The 21,473-nt window shown below is 37.4% G+C and overlaps 1 protein-coding gene across 1 annotated transcript in view; it reads left to right on the top strand.

The window, feature by feature from the left end:
- Cntnap4 (contactin associated protein family member 4) overlaps positions 1-20,479 on the top strand; it is a 295,010-nt gene extending 274,531 nt beyond the window's left edge. The window contains 3 exon segments of the mRNA XM_052166567.1: positions 14,084-14,302; positions 14,619-14,690; positions 20,178-20,479. Of these exon segments, the coding sequence (XP_052022527.1) occupies positions 14,084-14,302; positions 14,619-14,690; positions 20,178-20,371 (485 nt within the window). The 3' untranslated portion in view covers positions 20,372-20,479.
- The last annotated feature ends 994 nt before the right edge of the window (positions 20,480-21,473 follow it).

Raw genomic sequence — 21,473 nt, 5'->3', positions numbered from 1 at the left:
AGCATAACAAAAAATTCTAAGTAAGCCTCACAGGGTTAATTTTCCATACTGTATTATTATATCATTTATCTAACTATTTAACATTGATATATCATTTGCTCTGAGGAAGATGCAGAGCCCAGCACATTGGATATACAATGGTGATTTTATTTTACTTTGTAGCTTTAGGATGGACTGAGATCCTAAACCAAATGTGTAGTTAGTAGATGAAACAATCTGTCTTTGAACCAATGCATTTGGATACTTATTTGTTTTAGGCTAAATAAAACTTAAGTGCATAGAGCACTTACTTTTAGGCTAAATAAAACTTAAGTGCATAGTTGAGTTGGTGGCATATAAGATGATTCTGGCATTTGGGAAGCTGAGATGACAGAGGAGTATTAGGGTGGCAGATAGTCTGGTATGCACAGAAAGAACCCGTCTCAAAAAAAAATCACAGTTGAAAAAGGATGATGGCAATAGGCACATGAGTCTGGACAGAGAGGAGTCCACAAAGCACTACAGGAAACTTAGGGAAGCTGAGAGTGGGGAAAGGGATCTTCTCCTAGGAAAGCACACACGTTGACTGTCCAGTGCCAAACAGTCAGCTCTGAAACATATATACAAGTAGCATTATATGGACTGAGTAGGCTATCTTTAAGAATATGTGTGTGTGTATGTGTGTGTGTGTATACATATATACATACATACATATATTTAAGGATATATGTATACATACATATATACATACATATTCCTGTTCTTCAAATTCACAATCTCTTTTCCATTAATTGTTATTGCATGGGTATATGTATTTATGGATATGCACATACACATATACATACATACATACATACATACCCATGTAATTGTGAATTTGAAGGAGAACGGGAAGGGGAATATGGGAGGGTTTAGAGAGAGGAAAGAGAAAGAGAGGAATACAACCGTGTTATAATCTCAAAAGAAAATCCAACTTTAATACAAACTTAGCAGGAGAGTTTCTATGACCACTCTGGAGACTAATTCAGAAAACCAGGACCATGGGACATTGCTAAGATGTCCTCATCAGGCCTTCCTTACAGTGTCTTTCACAACATACACTATCAAGCTAGTGCAGACTTAGAGCTGAGATGGCAGAATGTGGCCATCATGCTGAACTATGGGCATTCCTGTTTGAAGCCAACATAGTTGTGAGTTGATCCTTTGTCAGCATCCCAGATTGAAAGACCTGTTTAAGTGCATCAAGCTACATAGATACTGAAATATTTACTAGCAATTTTTAAATACAGTGAGAACATCTAGTTTATATGTAAAAAAATTTTAAACTTGAGAGTAAGCAAAACCACGCTAACTCTATGTCTCCCAGGTCAAAACACTGCCTGTGGTCCTGGTAGACACAACTGACTAAACATGTGAACGCTATACAACCCAGTCCCATTTACCATTCTTTTTCATTCCTTTGGACATCCTGAATTCAGTGTGAATTATGAATTATTTCTCTTAAATAAACTCTTTCCAATGTGGAAAGTTTTCTCTAAAAAAAAAAAAAGCCAAAAAGTAACAAAAACAACATTAGTTAGGCCCTCAGTTAAAAACAGAACACAATTTTTCTACCTTGACACTGAGAAATCTCTATGCCCACTTCAGGGAAATGTTTCTATTGTTTTAGGCTGGTGTGGAGGTGCATGTGTTGGCCTTCGTGAATTGGTGGTTTAGGTTCTGATGCATAAAGAAGGTGTTGCTCAGATCACTTCTTTTTGTAACAACAGTGTTTTATTCTATTTTATTCTGTTTTATTCAGTGTTTTAGAGCACAGCACTGCACAGAAAGCCAACAGGAATTTGAGGAAGAATGAAATCCAGTCATTTGTGGTAAAATAGATAGAACTGGAGGTCATCAGGCTAAAGGAATTTAGCCAGACACAGAAAGGCAAATGCTCTATGTCATCCACTACATGAGGATGCTCAAAAGAATCAATCTGAATGCCAAATAAAGATTACTAGAGTTTGCAGAGGGTGAAGAAATGGGAGGTGCTTGTGGTAAGATAGAAGGAGTAAGGTCAGTGATCCACTGTACAGTGGGGTGTAGAGTTCACAATAGTCTAGTATTTATTTCATGAAGAACCAGAAGAACGGCGTTTACAGGCTCCAAATGTAAAGAAATAATAAGAAAATGGATATGCTGGACTCTTGATTTCGTCAAAACTTACCATATACATGTGTCAAAATATCACACCAAATTCCATAAATATGTAAATTAGGCAGGTTAATAAAAATTTATTTTTAAATTCAATTTTAAATAAAATTGAAGCTAAGCCCACATTTTCATTATGAGACCAAGTCAACAACTAAAAATACAGCAGCAACAAAATCGTAGCAATAATTTAGCCCAAACTGATTTTAGCTGTGGGGCTAATTTATTCCCTGTGACTTCATGACTCTGGGCTATGGAGCAAATAGATGGGGAGAAATGAGACCCGAAGACAAAGCCAGGATGAGGTACAGGGGGGGTACCAGGAGTTGGAGTCATACCCTGAACTGAGGAAACAATGAGGCATAGTGGAAGTATAAGAAGATGGCATCACACCCTGAGGTGAGGACAGTCTGTTGAAAACCTTAGTTGATTAGCAAACTCAAAGAGCTCTTCTACTAAGCTTAGGTGTAACTGGGTAATTTTATTCAAACAACTGAAGGTTAACATCTGATAGTGTAAAAGTGTGCCCGTCTTTCAGACGATATTATTATTAGACTATATTCTGTCAATGAGAGAAAATATGAATCAATATCACATTCTTGATATCAACAAGTATTAGGAAGGTTTACTGTGCATGTTATTCATTGAACAATAGTATAAACTAATAAAAATAATCAAATGAATAAAAGAATGGGGCTGGAGAGATGGCTCAGTGGTTAAAAGAACTGACTGCTCTTCCAGAGGTCCTAAGTTCAATTTCTAGCAACCACATGGTGGCTCACAACCATCTGTCATAGGGTCTGATGCCCTCTTCTGGGGTGTCTGGTGTAAATAAATAAATAAATAAATAAACAAAGTTAAAAATATGAATTATACCTCCTAATTTCAAGAGCTTTTGTGCCTATCACATTATGAAATGAGTCACATATGTAAGCTGCAGAACATATGACCAATATTCTAAGTTATGAACAATATTGACATCATATTTTGCCTTCAAATTTAATGCCAGAGTTTCTGATAAAATATTTTTGAGAGTAGACATATGTTAAATATATTATAAAATAATTCAGATGTTCAGATGCATCCTGTGAAGAGGATTGTCTTAACAAAACTCTAGAATGACACTTGTTTCCTTATTCAGATGAATGTAGGATAGTCATATTGAATTAATGATGTTAATGATTTTTATTCAAAGTGATTATTATTCAAATGGATATCATTCATGTTGAAAAATTATGATTAAAATCCAAACCAAGAAATGAACTTCATAATTTAAATCAATGTATTCTCCCAGAAGTATAAGTGATAATTTATTTAGCATGTACCTTAAGTATGGATCTAGAGAGAGAACTAATCATTTGTAATTCAAAGGCAATTAGTAACTTGTAGTCAAACTTTGTGTGGCATATGAATTCATTATAAAGTATTAGAGTGTATATTAGTGTATTCTAGTATAATATATTGTTATCACAAAATAGATTAACAAACTAGTTAATGAAGATATAAGTTTTCCAAAGTGTTACTCACTTTTGAAGTTATGTATTGTTTTAGTAGAGGTCTATTAAGAAACAATTGCCAAGAAGAGAGTAAACACTGCAAAATTTTTATTTAAAGAACACTGCGAGAGAAAACATAGAGTGGGTTGACTGAGTCATGCGACTGTCATTATAGGGAGAAGGACTCAGGTTGAAGCAGAAGTCTGTTATACCACTGTACAGTTTACAAAACACTCACCAGAATCTTTGGGAAGCTCTTGAATCAAATAAGAGGAGTCCCATTATTGTGAGAAATTAGAATGCATGCTGTTTCTAGTCCTTGGCCAGGATCAGTCTGTGAGAAGCATCACACTGTCATTAGCACGAGGCAGACTGAGAAGCCCAGCAGTTGGGGTCTAGCTGAAGATCTCTGAGGTCCATTTTCATAGGCTCATATTTATCAAATATGCTTTCTGGTTTGGTTAGGCCATTTGTCTCATTGGTTCACATATTAATTCAACACAAGCTTTGTAATTATCTGCTATGTATACAGAGTCATGATCAGTGAGGTAAGTCTCATGCCTGTTCTTTTAGAGCTTATAGGAAGATGTTTACAGAAATTGTAGCATGTTCTTGTGTATTTAATTGAGCATAATGTACTCTAGTTGTACTTTACATGAAATGATCCCATTTCTCTGCAAATTAAAAAGTATTAAAATACTTACTTATAATAATAATAAATTCAAAATATTTCTTGTAAGAGGCAGAACATAAAATCAACTTATATTTGTTTGGTTACTGTTTGTCTACATTTTCAACCAAAAGCTTAAACTAGTGAGCATTTACTGCTTTGACTGATGAAAGCACAGAAAAGATAATCTTGGAATACTGTCATTGTTCAGTATTACTAGCAGATACTGAACACAGTTGGAAAACTATAGAAAATCATATCAAACTGTGCCATGAATAATCTGGTAACTATTTCTAAGTCCCCATTTTACTTAAAACATAGAGGGACTCAATAATTCTCGCAAAAATAGTAGGTTTAAACTATGGCAGAAGGATTAAGGTTTTATCCATGAAATTCAATTCAGATAGATCCATATTGATAGATCATATCCCATTTACTTTTCAAATATATCAATTGCAGTAAAGGTAGGACTTGAGATATATGTCTGGATAGCTGTATGTTTTAGATGTTTATTGAAATGAGAGGCCAATGCCTATTCAGCTCATTCTGAGGAATGGCTTACAGCTCTGTGGTATCGTGGCTCATAGCTGTCCTTGTTTCCAGGGCGACAGAGCCACGAAGTGTATCTGCTGCCAGGCAGATTTAGGCCAGATAGAAATACAGTTTGGTCAGCAAGGAAAAGTAAGTGTATCAAACGTCTACAGGAAAGGTTTAAGAGCAAGATCTGATGCATGGCACTCCTTTATGCAAAACTTACTTCAACTTCACCAGTCAGAAGTGTGAAGTGTAGTGACCCAGATAATCCAAGGACACTGACTTCGATAATAAGCTGTGTGGTAACTCTCAAATAATGACTAGTTATTTTTAAATCAAATTGGAAAAGGAAGTGCAAGTTAGAATAAGAAAGATACAAAGACCAAAAATTAGTTTCGAGAATTCATTAGTTCTATAACCTATTGATTTAAAAAAAAAAGTACTTTAAATGTGGCAGACTGACTTTAAGGCTGTATCCTTGTCAGATGAGGGTCGGTTACAGAGGGTCTTTTATGTCATTGTGGACTGGCTCTTGTTAGACACTTATAAACACCATTTTTCCTAATCCTGTTATGTGACTAGAGCTGAGATGTATTATGTCACAATACTCGAGGGATAGTCATGATGCTGAAAGAAACATATTTCCTGATTGTAATTATAGAACAAATGATAAGATGGAAATTAGGGCTTTTTGTCAGAGCATATAATCATGGGTAAGTGGTTCCTGTGGGATGGGCAAGCACACTTCTCCCAGTGAGTTCTCTCACTCAGTGCTACCATTTGGCTGTCAAGCACCATAAAGCATAGAACTCTGCTTACACTTCAAAAAATCCCAGCCTCTGAAGTGAAAGTCATTGATCCGAAAGGCATGCCACACCAGGAAACCTGATAAAAATCTAGAAACCTGATGAAGAAACAATACATCAAAAACAATTCTGAAATAAAAAGGGAAAGAGGCATTGTTTAATTATGAACAGGCTTTAATGAGTGTATACTGGGAATACATGAGTGAATAAAGCCCTGTTGTGGCAATGTAGTAAATTTATTAAAGAACAAGTGTGGATAGGGAAGAGTAGGGAGTATTGGCTAGAGTGTAGAGTGTGGATTCAGAATGGCTGTGGTGGAGAGAGGGCACGTCCATAGGTCGGAGATACTGAATGGTTTAGTTAGTCCAATGATGATATCTAAGACTGGTTAGAGCATTAGCAATAGCATTTGTCAGTGTTGCCTATTAAGTATAATGGAGTAATAGAGATGGAGCAAAAGATAACGTTTTTACCAAAAATCACTTATTTCTGGGTTGTACCTGAAAGTCGGGTTTGTTAACATTGTCAGAAGAAGGAGAAAACAAAACAAAACAAAACAAGTTGTTACGGTTTAGATTCAGTCCTGGAGGAGGGAGAGACTGATTCCTTTCATTCTAATCTTTCTTGTGAAATGCAGGCATGCCATGACTTTAGTAAGCATGTTGTTCACATTTTTCATAAGTTCCCATGTCAAAAAAAAAAAAAAAAAGAGTTGTCTCGGTGGTTATGAGTGCATCTCTCTCTTTTAGAGGGCCCAAGTTTGGTTTCCAGTACACACATTTAGAGGAGCAGCACCCTCCTCTGGCTCCCATGGCCACTGCACTCACGTGCACATACACACATGCGTGCAGCCACAGTGTATATACATAGTTTAAAAAGGTAAATGATTTGTCAAGAAAATTCCCTAAGTTAAACATTCATGAGGAGATTTTATAATGAGATTTCTCTGAGATGTAATTAATCAAAGAAACATGTAGGCATAAATTGTTTTGATAATTCATTAAGCTTTTATTGGGTTACAATTATACCACATTAAAAAAAATCTCCTAATTAAGATAATCACATAATCTTAAAGTTGCATAAAACATCTCATGAGAAAATATGCCCTTGTTTTGAATAATGATATAATTTAATTCATTGTAAAAACTCAAAAAAAAATCACAATTCAAAGACTAGATGAGGTTTATAATTGGTCTTTGTTGTTTTGTATGCCAAATATGTAACCACATATGAAAATTGACATCAGTCATCTGTTGGTACTTCAGGATAATGGTGAAAAGGCAGGTTGCAGTTTATGGTTCTGCCTTTGTTGGGTTGTGCTTCCTTTACCTTTTTATCGTTGAGTTCTAAGAGCTGCCTGTGGGATTCTTTCCATGTTAGAAGTGATTTGAAAAATCTGCAGATTGCTTTCACTCAACCATAAAGCAGTTGTTTTCATATGTTTACAGGTGACAACCCATAAGGATCATTGATCTCTTCTGAGGCTGTAGATTGGGGAAATATACTTGGATTTAGGCACTGACATTTAGGTCAGGTCTAATCAAACAACAAAACCAAACCAAACCAAATAAAACAAAACACCATTTGGTCTAAGCATATCTATTCTGTCTTCTAAGGGAATATTTAGGAAGATATATTAGGTAAAGATCTGCAAAGTCAAGGAGGTATATTCAAACTTTCTTAGAAAAGTTGATTTCACTTTTGGATGAAGATGCTATGTTAGTTTCAGTTATGTGTCTGTGTGTACATGCTTCTACATGTGAGTAGGCATGCACACAAAGGTTGGAATTCGGGGACCAAATCCTCTGGAGATGTGAATCATCTGATATGGGTACCGGGAACTGAACTTCAATCCTCTGCTAAAGCAACAAGTGCTCTTCAGCACTGCTCTATCTCTTCAATCAGAATTAGATTTCTCAAAGACACCAATTTCGTACATCTATTTCTAATGACACTTAAGATGAGATAGGCTCTCCTCCAGTGAAAGAGAATTAAGATTCCTGAGAAAGCTACCTACATGGAACTTTTGTATGAATCAGGCTGTTGAGTTTTTACATCTGTGAGCCATAGGTTTGTGTGTGCCTGGAGATCTAACTTCTCCTTTGTCCTCATAGTTTTTGGCATCTGCTTTGCTATTTGCTTTAACATTCATGCTTGTCTTTGGTATAAATATAAAGAGGAGCAAAAGCATTGTGCTTGTTCTAGCTTTGGCTGTTCCTGTGATTCATGACACCACGTTTTGGCAATTCTTCCTTATCTTTATCTTACATATGAAAGTTATTGAACTCCTCTTTGAAGTTGGCCCCCCTTTCTACAGAAGACATTATAAACTGCTTGTGTTTATTCTCGTTTGAGTTCTTAGACTTTTAATTCGCAGTAGGTTATGAGAGCCATGAGGAATTTTATAAAACACTCCTTGTCATTGTTCTTACACCGACTGCCATATCTTCCAAGAAACACTCCTTTCTCGTAGTAGAAAGGCACTCCATCAAACCCTAATTTCCTGGAACTCAATTTTTCTTGTAGGCTGTTTGTTAAATGATTTCTTCTTCACATAAGCAGAAGTTACTCCTTTTGTTGGCATATACAATCGAGGCTTATTTTTTAATAGGGAAGACTGCCCCAGAAGTCTTGAGTCACTTGAGGCTTTTTTATGACTAGAAATAAGAGCTGAAAAGGTTTTGCTCTCAATTCTCTCCTCTACCTTCACTTCTCTAGCCCTTCACACTGGGTTGGCATTGTAGGGATCAGATAATGGGAAAGAAATAGATTTTGCTCATTGACATTGTTAGAGTAGTTGTCAGAGCACTTGGAGGATGTGAATGTTTTTCTGAGGCCTCGTTTGCTTACAAGAAACTCCAGTCTACCCCATTTATGTTGTCTCACAGCTGGACTGAAATCTGAGAAGAATAATGCCACGTTACTAAATGTTTTTTCCCATGCCCAATTCTAATGCTAACTCATTCACCAGAGGCTCTGAAAGATGGAGTTTTTGGTCTAATTGAATAGAAAGGCCATGTCTGGGTGGTGCCAGTGAGGAAGAAATCCTGGGATTCTCTATCTAAGGGCTGGAATATCTTTGTGCTATCATGGAGAATTTTCATGTAGAGCATTTGAATTTTACAGATTGCTGGGAATGTGGGATTTACCAAGGCCTATAGACCATATGTGTAAAGATCAATACTAGAACACACCAGCTTGCATATTTTCCCAGTTTCTCAATGAGCTTATATTTGGTACATTTCCACTTTGTTGTTTCAAGGAGAGGTTTCCTCTGACAGCTTAGCTCAAATTGACATTACAGGGGAATCCAGACTCCTGTGTGACCTACAGTCTCTGAGATTCAACTCTCTCAGGCAGGAAGTAACTGGGCACTAGCTAGCAAATGAAAAAGAGAATTAAGTTTTGGGCTGTTGGCTCTGTGCTTAATGCATTCAGGGGTATCTGTTCCCTTTCTCACAGTGGTCAATGCTTTCAGGAAACACCCAGTGTTTGCAGAATGCTTCCAAACCACCTAATGTTGTTTTTAACTAATCTGCCAGACTCCTCTCAATCCACTCAAGCTGACAGTCACAATTAATCACTAAAAGGGGCTCAACTTCTAGGAAAACAGAATTAAAAAAAAAAACCAATCATCAAGATTCTCTACATAAATTAAACTACTTAAGAAGACAGACAACACAGATGAAACTCAGTGCATTGAATTTACATCGATTCTAGTAAACCAAAGCAAAACGAAACAAAGAGCTAGAAGAACTAACTGAAAATTAAACTGGATAAAATGACCTATATCGACACTCGAATTCAGTTCTTAGAAGAAGAAGTGAAAGAAAAATGTCTGACCTACACAGAAATAAGTATGGTTGATGGGTGAGAAAGTAGAATAGATTTGCAGAAGTTGCAGAGGAGACATGAGCTAAATACATCACGTCCCAGAGTGATCCAAAGGGGTGTGGTCCAAACAACAGCCATGTGAATTCTGTGAAAATTCCCAAGCTAAGTTAAAACTGCACAGATTGAAAGGGTTTGTTCTGTGGGGCTGGAGAGGTTGCTCAGTGGTGAAGAACAGTTGCTGCTGTCTTTGAGGACCTGAGTTTAGTTCCTAGCATCCATGCTGGGCAGCTCACAGCCACCTGTAACTCGTGTTCACATCAGCACTTGTAGACACACACCTACACATAATAAAAAATAATAAAAAATATGTTTTAAAAAGAAAAGTTTTACTATGTCCTCTCTTTACATAGTCCTCTGTACTATGTCTTAGGGTTAGGGTTAGGGCTAGGGTTAGGGTTAGGGCTAGGGTTAGGGTTAGGACTAGGGCTAGGGCTAGGGCTAGGGCTAGGGTTAGGGTTAGGGTTAGGGTTAGGGATAGGGATAGGGATAGGGATAGGGATAGATTTAGGGTTAGGCTAGTATATTGAAAGAAAAGGTAGACTCACTAGAGTATCAGATACATTGAAAAAAAGAAATAGAACCAGTTGTTTCATAGTGACCTCCACACATAAATGTGGAAACAGCCAGATAGTAAGAGGCATTATTACAGTAAGCACAAAAGGTAAACCATTCCCTAAAGACATGCATTCAGTGAAATGTCCTGGTTACATCCTGCATAAAAGCATCACTAGTTTCTATTTCCATGTTTGTTATGTGTCCTCTCACTAAAGTATTTGGTACCTGAAGAGCAGGGGACTCCTTTCTCCTTTCCTAGTTCTAACAACAATAAGCCAAAAAGGATTAACTACCCATTTTAAGTTTGAGAGGTATAAGCTTTTATACCTCAATTCCACTGATAAAAATAGTTTCACTTTTTTAAACTTTGAATTATTTCAGACTGTGCCTCATATGGGCTATTTTTCACTAGGGAAATAAATCTTTACTGTTTATTTATTTATTCTTTGGCTCAAAACTTAAAAATATTTTAAAAGCCTCCATAGATTTTTATTCAATGTGTAGAACATTGTAGAAAATATGAAAAGCATTGACACATTTACACATATGCCATTTTTTAGAAATATTCCTAACATAAAATATTCTTAAAATAATTTTTAAATAAATATCTGTAGGTCTGAAATTATGGTTGTCCAACTGAACATGGGTAATTTGTTCCAGGAATCCAGTGCATACTAAAGTCTGCAGATGGCCTAGTGACTCATAAAATGCGAGGTTATTAATATATAGCCTGAATATGCCTCCCACATATTTACAGTCATGCCTAGGTTACTCATAATGCCTAAGACAATGGAGATGCTATACAATTAGTCATTATACTCTATTGTTTAGTGAACAATATCAAGGAAATGTGTGCCATACTCAGCATGGTCTTTTTTTCCAGTGGAAGATGGCCTTTGTAAATAAAAAATACACATAATTTAAAACATAATTATGTCATCCTTTAGATCTTAACTTGTGAAGGTTGGCATGCCCCACTAGTGAATATTTAAACTGACTTTCTTTATAATTTTTTTTACCTCTTTTAATTTTTGAGATTATGTTAAAATTATATTTTACCGTTCTTATTCCTCCCTCCAAATCCTTACATATATCCTTCTTAGCTCTCTTTCATATTCATGGTCTCTTTCTTAACTAGTTGCTGTAGCATGCATGTATGTATATAACTAGAACCTGTTCAGTCTGTACCATGTCAGGTATATGTGTGTTTTCAGGGATGAGCATTTGGTATGAGACAACATTTTAAAAAAGATAGTTTGGGTCTCTGGTTACTTCAGTGTGAAAATGTGGAACTCACGGATATTGGGGATTTGTATGTTTGTCAGGGTGACTGGCATGATAGTAGACTGAAAGATTTTTGTTTCTATGTGGCAAAACAGCCCAACATCAGGAGCCAAGGGCTTAAAGAATTTCCTTTTAGCTTTCAATTACAGTTATGGAGAAGTCAAGGCAGGATCTTGAACCAGCTAGGCACATCACATCTACAGCAAAGAACAGAGATACTACAAATCCAAGCGTGAGCATTTGCTTGCTTGCCTGTGATAATCGCAACCTCTCCACTCTTCTAATCACTGCCCATGCCTAGCCAATCGTCCTACCCACAGTAGACTGGATCTTCCTATATCAATTATCTTAATTAAGACAATCCCCTGTGGACGCATGCCTAGAGGAGCTTGATCTAGATAATCCCTCACTGAGACTCTCTTCACAGGTGATTCTTAAGTTGTGTCAAGTTGACAAACTATCACAAGGGTCAGTGATATATTTCTGGAGCTCTTGATCTTCCGTGTGAGCCACAGAATGATAAATGCTCGCTGCTATCCTTATCTAGGGAGGAAAACCAGAGAATTAGGCTGCAGCCTCTCAAGGCAGAATATTTGGGTCCAGATACCTGTCCTCTGAGGCTGTTATGGCAATAACTGTGCACGTATATAGCAGCTGGATTCCTTTTGCTTCTGTCCTTATTCTGAGAGTTAGCTCTGTTGAGCCTTTCCACTACTACTGTTAAGGTCTCTCAGGTTAATGAACAGAGGATTTTAAGTATGGCTAATTAAGAAGGAGATGATGAACTCTTCTGGAAATGATTAAAGGCCATAACCAAAAAGTGATGCCGTGTCCCTAATCTCCGGGATTCTTTTTATAGAGAATGAGTCTCATAATAGGAAACCTTTCATCAATGTTATTTTTTATCATTAGATATAAAATGTGAATGAAAATGGAGCCAAAAGAAAATGGTCTTCAGAAACCTAGCTATTACAAGAAATGACAGGCTCAGAATTGAGATGCCTGGAGTTACTTAAAAAATAATGTTCAAGCCCATATAGCCCTCAAAGCAACAACAACAAAAGGCATTGCTGGATACGAGGCCACTGAAGGAAAGGCTGAACTATAAAGTGATCAGTGAACAAAGGAGCCTGTGATTTGGGGTTTCCAGAAAGTCTTGGGTCTGGAATATGCTGTCCACATCCCTGTAATGACAGATAACTCATTAATAGCAATTCTGAGCCTAAGTGTCACATCTGTGATACTCCTGTGGCCACTGTGAAATTTAAATAGTAAGACAAATCTCTTAAAACAGTGTGCTTCATGCACTTAATAAACGCCTGGAGTCTGTTGTATTATTGACAGAAAAAGGCACACCTTTGTGAACACATGTGCGGATGTAAGGGAAGGGGATAGTGCCATTTTTGAGCCTTTTGGATGGGTGAATATATCATAGTATGATGATCTTTGTACTTTAAAATGATGCAGTAAAAGATAATACTTGGGAAATTGGTGCTGGAATATCAGCTAAATAGTGACTTGAAGGCTGGCCTGCTCTATGTAAGACCTTGTTGTAAGTACTAAACCAACCCAAACCACACCACACCACACCAACATCACACCAAAACAAAGCAAAAACAGCTCTATAATAAACTCCCTTTGTTAGCATTTAACTCTGGTAAAGCAACTGCAATCTGTATTATTTGTGAACTATTAAATTATGAGTTAATAGTTTGGCATTTGAATTAATCTCTGATCCAGAACAGAGTTATTAATATGGGAAGAATGGTTATCTACTCATGGAGGTCACACATTTATTTCTTCATAAAAGGCTATCATTGAGGCAGAAAGCATTGTGATATGAAGGTTCTAATGCAGGACACAAGTAAGGAGACATCCTAATACTTTTGGATTTTGGTCTCTACAACATGCTGGTATTAGTCTCCTGGAATGTTCAGAGGGAATCAGGTGGCAGCAGAAGCTCACAGCTGGAGGACCTTCTTAGGTTGGGCAATTGCCAGGGGAGCTTCAGAGGCCATTTTCCCTCTAGCTTTGGTTCTTTTCTTGGCTTGAGTCTCAAAAGCTGAGCAGAAACAATCTCTAAACCTAGGACACATCTTTTGATACTGATTGCACACAATAACTATACTTTGATCTATTCTAAAATGTTAATGGCTAAGATGTAGCTGTTGGAAGGGCAGTTGCCTAGCATGAACAAGGTCTAAGGCTTGGTCCTCATTAATGAATAAAACTTGGCATGGTGGTACACTCCTGTAATCTCAGAACTTGGGTGAGAGAGGCAGGAAACTCAAATGTTCAAGGTCATCCTTGATAGCATATGGATGTTGAGAGTAGCCTGGACTTTGTGCTACAAGTGTCTTAAAGGAAGAAAAAAAACAAACTGTGAAATCATGTGACCCCTCATTAGTTCATAGCCTCATTCATTCTTCCTGTTTTAATCATCTGCAGAGACTACAGTGTTCTTAATGAACCTGCTTGCAAACTTTCATTAACCCTGAAGTCTCAGCCCTGCTTACAGAAAGATACAGCAGACCTATTTCTCTCAATAAAGACAGGAGAGTTAGAGACTGGACACGTCTTGCTGTTGTGTTCATGGATGCAAGGTACTGCAGGTCTGCATCCTTGCCTTTCCTGTTGGCCACTCTTAATCATGTTGTGTTGTTTCTTTGTAGAGTATGGTGATGTCGATCAGGAGACTGCACTGGCCGCAGCCCAGGGCTTCACAGGCTGTCTCTCTGCGGTACAGTTCAGCCATATTGCACCTCTGAAAGCTGCTCTGCAACCTGGTCACCCAGCCCCCATCACTGTGACAGGTCACGTGACCGAGTCCAGCTGTGTGGCTCCTGCTGGCACCGATGCCACATCCAGAGAAAGGACACATTCATTTGCAGGTGACTTCACACTCTCTCCCTCCTTGGTGATAAATGGACATGTCCGGAGTGGGCAGTTTCTTAGTTGTGATTTTCAAGATGGCTTCCAGGAATTGCTTTTGTGTACTCTTTGGATCTCTCTTTCAACCCTCCTTTTCTGGAGTCTTGATTTCATGCTCATTTGCAGTTGACATTGTTAAAATTGAGAGTTGCAGGGACCCCCCCCACACACACATTGATCTCTATGACTGTGCTATGGCTTGAAACTTGAATTCTTCAGCACTTCCTCTTGTGGCTAGTGTGGGTCACGATATCCCTTTTTGTGCCTTTACCATAGATCACTCTGGAACGACGGACGACAGAGAGCCTCTCACTCATGCAATCAAAAGTGACTCTGCAGTGATTGGAGGTAGCTGGGAAGCATGAGTGACTTTTTTGGTGGGGTCTTATTGTTATTACTATAATACTGAATATAAGTCTCAGAATACTATGAAGAATCCATGTATTTTCTCTGGAGATGTTGTTCAGTGATAGCATGTCTGGCCAACAAGGTCTTAGGTTCAGTTCCCAGAATGGAGGAGTGGGAGTGGCTCACATATCTCAATTGCTATACAATGATTCTTAGTGTTTTTTAAATTTTTATTCTTTGTTATTTCATGCATGCATATGACATATTTTGATCATATTCATTCTTTATTACCTTCTCCTACCTTCTCTTACCCCTCTCAGTCCATTCCCATCGAATTCCTTTACAGCAAGTCCAAATCCTATTTTCTTGCCTCTTGTTTTGTGTGAGCCACTGTTATTAAGTTTCATTAGGTTACCTGATCAAGCATAAGCGGAAGGTTATCTACTAGGCCCTGGGCAACTTACCATCAGCTACACTACTGACAAAAGCAACTCCCCTACTCCCAGCAGTCATTAACAGTCAAATGCTCTCAGGAAGGGGTGGAGTCTCTTGGCTAGACTTCCATCCCCAATGGATACCTTTGATGGACAAGAGTGGGTTCATAGACTCACTCTTGTGCACACCTTTCCAGGTACTGAGTTTGAAGAAAGGGATAGTCTATAACTTTCAATGGAATGGTCTCATAGAATCTTCATGAATTATAGGTATTCCTAGAAATTTTCTTTGTCAAGTGGATAATATCACTGAAGCATCAGACTCCAAGATCAGTTCCTAAGCTATGTAAAAATGAACAGTATTTAGCTTAAAGCCATAGGGACTGCTTCATGCATTTATTTGCTTAGACATATCATTGCTTTTGCAATGGAAATTTGAGATTAACATTAAGACGTATGCATTTTGTATTTCTTTAATGCTTACTAAAGTAGATATTTCATTGTTCAGACACACCTATGAAAGAATATTACACTTCCCTTTCTTATCAAAGCTTAGGTTAATAGGTTGAAAGTGGTTCATAGTAATTTTAAATTGTGGAATTCATGCAAAGAAAACTTTAAAAATATCTTTAATGTGATGGCATCTTCTTGGAGGTATATGTTATTTAAAACCAAACTCAGAACTAAAGCTTTTTCTTCCTGATTAATGCTTGTCAGAGACTATTAATCAGAGCACTGAAATGTTAAGTGCCTTAACATTTCTCTGCACTCCGAATATCATATCTATGCATAAAATAAATAACTATTCATCCTTATATTCAGATAATGTGATTATTCATATACTTGAGAAACTTTTATGTGGCCCTCATACTTGATCTGCTTACTAATGTGTTTTAAATATTTTAATTTTATTTTTAATTGTGTGGGGTGGGTATGTGAACAGTGAAGTTGTCAATGCTTTTTGACAATGAAGTTTTGGTCAACTTCACAAAAACCTAGCCACTCTTAATTGAGAAAATGCCTTTAAAAGATTGATCTATAGGCACATCTGTATTGCATTATCTTGACTGGTGGTTGATTTGGGTGGGCCCATTCCATAGGACACAGTACCAACCCCACTGCAGGTGGTCCTTGAGTTACATTAAAAAAAAAGCCTGAGCAAGCCATGAGGAGCAAGCTGGTAAATAGCATCCTTCCATGGCCTCTGCTCTGGCTCCTGCCTCTAGGTCCCTCCCTTGAATTCTTGCCCTGGCTTCCCTCATTGATGGAACATGACCTTGTAAGATTGAAATAAGCCTTTCCCTCTCTATGTTGCTTTTGATGATGGTGTTTTACCACAACAATTGAAACTTAGTTAAGACAATGCCCATAGAATTCAGAAGAGGGCACTGGGTCTCTTGAAGCTCAGGGTACAGGCAAATGGGAGCGCTAGGGGCTGACCTCCGGTCCTCTGAAGGACAGTACATACTCTTAACTACTTGCACATCTCTCTAGCCCCCTACCTTTTAGAGATTTTACTTTTAATTTTGTCTATAAATGTGTGTAAGTATGTGTGTATGTATGGGTTGTCTGTGTATGAATAGTTTGGTGTCTTGTACTGTCTCTTATTTATACTTAAACTGTCTCCAGCAGCTAGACTTCTCTTAGAGGGTAAATAATAACAGTCACAGGTTCTCTTATTGTTATTTCTGTTCTCCCTTAAATTAAATACCTATAAGTTAAAGACAAATGAAGAAGAATTCTCCTTTAATTTCCTAACAAACAAGACAATTCTCCCCAGCCCACCCCACCCCCTCTTTTGAGTTATTAGTTTAATCTTAAGTTTAGGTTGTTACTGGAACAGTCTAAGGGAAACACGTTCTACAGTAAAGCCCTACTTAAAATTCCAAGTCAAGGAGCTCAACATTTTAAAGTAGGATTCTTGCTCAGATAAATTGCCTCAACCAGAACTCTTCTTGCCTAGAATGCATGTGTAAGCGCGCGCGTGCGCGCGCGCACACACACACACACACACACACACGGAATAAAGAGGTTTGTCCCTCAATGCTTACTAGAATCCATGAAAACAGCATGTTGTCTCATTTTGATCTTGGTGGGGATTGAGCTTTGGTAGCAGAGCTGCTGGAAATGGCTATGTAAGCTTGAAAGGTCTCATGCCAACCCTGTGCAATTTGTCTGCTCATTCACAGTATAGGGTCCTCCACAGTGGTGTACTGTCTGGTAGTACTGAGGTAGAATTTTATCCTGTTGTTGTTCTAGCCAGTCATAAATCAAACTCAGTATGTAACCATAGTTGATACATTCAAACACTTTCCAGAGTAGATAATCCTCTTGTGTTCTCAGCTGTAGGTAACCATCCTCTTTGTTTATAAACAAAGTAAGTAGTATGAAAGAGGAGGATAGACTTAGTGAGATATTTTAAACTGATGAGGCAGACATGGAGTGTTTCTGTGCAGACTGTGAGGATGCAGACTCAGAAAGACAGGAACCTGCATATATTGCTCCTGAGTGCAATGCATAGGGCTTTAGGTACAAGAGCTCAGAACAGAGCAGTTTATTTATTCTGAATATATTAAATTGCTTGTTTGGGGGACAGGTAATTTCAAGGCATTTTCAATGGCCACAAAAAGCAATGTCATGGAACTTGCCCCAAGTTGAAAGAGATAAATCACATACTTAGAGTAAAACAAGGAGAAGAAAAAAAAAAACAAAACCAACAGAGTCCATGTCTGATGCAGATCACCTGGATGGCCTATCTAGACCAATGTGATGATGTGATGGTGACATTTATTTTATAACTTCAGTAATACTCTAACATATTTGATCATTTTCACCTTGTATATTTCAGAATCCCTCTCTCTGAGCTAGAAACTTTATAACAAGATGATTAAACTAACTTTAGCAACTTAATTAATTGTTTTTACAGGGACGAGAGGCAAAATATATAACAACACATGAATACTCTGATTAAATTTGTTATTGATGTGGTTAAATAGTGAGACCCATTAGTAAAATTACCAAATGCATATTAGATTCATTACTATCTTTCTCGGGGAAGCCTGATGTAGTCAAAAATTGCCTTATCGTCAGCAATATTACCATTGACCATCATGATTCTGCTTAGTGAATCTTACTGAAACTTCCAAATACCTCCAAGTCTTGGTTTAACTTCATTAAAATCAGCTACATTTATTTGTAATGAACTGGCATCTGAGAGCTTAGTATATAGCTCCTCTGGTCAAGTGTCTGCCTAGCACACATGAGGCCCTGGATTCTATCCATGGACTAGCATAAACTGGATATGGCTGCACATACTAGTGATCCTGTACTTAAGAGATGGGGATAATGATGACCAGAAGTTCAGGACTATCCTCAGCTTCATACCTAGTTTAAAGGCTACTGAGACCCTTTCTCAAGCGAAAAAATATAAGCAAACAAAATCTCATTTTTCACTAGGCCAAATTTGATCCATAGTTATTTTAATATTGTATACTTTTAACAACACACATAAGAGTCCCCAAATCACATATGCCAGCTAGACCACATCAAATGGGCATGTGGCAGCTACCTATATCCATATATAATAAGACTGAACTAGAACATCACTGAAAACGAGCTCAAGACCCATTTGGACAATGTAATGAACGCTTATATCCCTTCTAAGATGTTTACACAATGTTTGATCTTGAAAGTTCCTATTTTCTCTAAAAGACTCTTAAAAATACTTCAAAGTGTGTGCACACACACACACACACACACACAAACACATGCACAACTTACATTCATCCATTCATGTCCTCATGACAATTTTTAAAAAACTCTCAAAATTATGATGGCAAAGAATATTTTTCCAAACTCCAATTTTAATTTGGTTTTTTGAGCTTTATCATTAGAATGAAATACCATTAGGTGATTTTATTTGAATAACAGATTTACTTCATTCAGTTCAGAGAGGACTGAAAGATGGATATCTGGGCAACAATAGTTTGCATATTAGTTTGCCTTTCAAATAAAAGATTGTGTGACTGAAGCACAAAGGATCATTTTAACTCATGACTCAAATGTTTGCAGAGAGTTTTCTGGAGCCAGGAATCACCCTTCAGCACACACCAGACATACGTTATGAATATTTCCTATTTTAATACATGGCCCATTAAGAAGACTTGTAGTCAGGCATCAAAACTTAATGAAATGAATAATTTTTACTGTTTCACTGAGGACATCCTTAAATGAGTTTGGCTTTTGTCTGACAGTGCAATCTCTTCTGCTTCATAAAATCAATGACTAGTTCTACAATCTGGTATCCTGGTATTTATTTGGGCTAACCACTGGACTTTTCCCCTACATTCATTAGGCACCAATTTAACCCCAGGTACCTTAGAACTATTATGGAATACTAGGTTACAGCTTTTGTGTCCCCATCCTAGGGTGTTGTGAGGACATGCCACTTGAAGGATCGCATGGCACTCTAAGGATGATAACCATGGGCTCAACTAAGAATTGTAATACCTCAAATATTTAAAAGAACACAGAGTTTCAAAACCCAATATGCCTCATGTGGAAATAATTTTAACATTTTTACATTTTATTAGCACTATTTGTATATATAGCATACTCCTCTTCAACAGTTGATTGAAAATCAACTTCATTGATATTGTTATGTATTTAATGACAAAACAATTCTTCCATTGGATTGTGCTTAACTATAATTTAAAAAAAAATTAAAATGTCTTTGTGTTTTATTATGAAACAACACTTGGTCATAAAATTATTTAGGTAATGCTTCCTGATGAAAAGAAACATGAAACAGATCCCATATAATGCACATTCAGGGGACCCAGCAAAGTTGATGGAATCCCTAAATAACCTTAATCTATTGCAGTATTGCTTGAATAGGAAAGGCAAGGAGTTTTGTTGTTTCTGATTTATGTGTTACAGATGGTTGACTTCAGTGGAAAATAATATTCCCTGGACTAATTAAGCCATGAAGTTTACACAGTGTCGATTCTGACCAAGGTCCTGACTGGGTATTTCTTTTCTCTTTTCTCTCCAGGTCTGATAGCTGTTGTGATCTTTATCTTGCTTTGCGTCTCTGCCATAGCTGTTCGCATTTATCAACAGAAAAGGTTATACAAAAGAAATGAGGCAAAAAGGTCAGAGAATGTAGACAGTGCTGAGGCTGTTTTGAAAAGCGAGCTTCATATCCGGAATGCAGTCGGTGAAAATCAGAAAGAGTACTTCTTCTGATCTGCAGCGATGCTCTACCTTGCAAGGATGAGTTCCTTTTCATAGCCAGGGGCTTTCAGTGGACGGGAACTGCTCTAACCCTGACCGTACAGGCGATGGATCTGCAGCACGGCCATCTTGCCATGTCCAAGCTCAGGATGGCTCCCGGCAGCCTCCTCCAGGGATGTTGCTCCTTCTAGCCATCATTCTGTTAAGAAAGGAGCTTGCTACTGGTGTCCCTTTCCAACTTCTGCACATGATCAAAGCCAAGTTTAACTTGCTTCACAACTATGGTTTTTAAATGTGGAAACTTTAGCCCCTCTCTTCACCCTGTAAAACATAAGTTTTGTTAGAGGTAAGAACTCAAAATTGGACTATGAATGGCCTTGTTTTACTTGAGACCACATGTTCTGTTTGCTTTCATCTTTACACGGTGTTGTTCATGAGCCTGGAAATGCTTCTGAGATCCTGTTTGGCTGGTGTTCGCATCTTCAATGACCAAGAGTCTATACATAAAAAGCCCCTTTGCCTTTCTCTGTACTACATTCAATACATCAATAGTCTGAAAATTGTTTTCTTGTCTTTGGCTTGTTTGTATTGCTCTTTTTCTATTTGACTCTTTTCTGATACTTTTTAGAGCATTTTGTTTTTGAGTGTCTGATTTTAAATCTAAACATGCAATTCCTATATAAAAAAAACTAAGAAAGTACAGTGGTTGTCGGTATGTGGTGTCACGTCTCTACAGAGAGTTTCTTGTCATTATTTGGGGATGATTGGTTAAGACTCTGAGCAATTGTAATTTTCCAAAGACTGTATAATGTTTTCTATTCAACTTGTCACAAAACAAGTCCTAACACAGCAAAAAAAATTTAACTGCAACTGTATTACCTCAAATATACATAGGAGATGGTTTCCCCAAACATTAAATCAGTTATTTCTTAGGTTTATGTTTTTCTAAAGTTAATTGTCAAATTTTCTTTGATCTCCAATGAAGACTTTTCAGAATATTCCCTTGTATGTTAGAGAAGAAGGAGATAACTAGAGAGTTCAATTCCTCATTCTAATGCACAGTTCTGCTGCTGGTATGAATTTTGCTTTGCATTCATAACCTCCAATATATGAA

The sequence above is a fragment of the Apodemus sylvaticus genome, chromosome 21 (genome assembly GCF_947179515.1).
Source record: "Apodemus sylvaticus chromosome 21, mApoSyl1.1, whole genome shotgun sequence".
Classification (NCBI taxonomy): Eukaryota; Metazoa; Chordata; class Mammalia; order Rodentia; family Muridae; genus Apodemus; species Apodemus sylvaticus.
The sequence above is the reverse complement of the archived record's forward strand: the minus strand, read 5'-3'. Positions and strand labels throughout refer to the sequence as shown.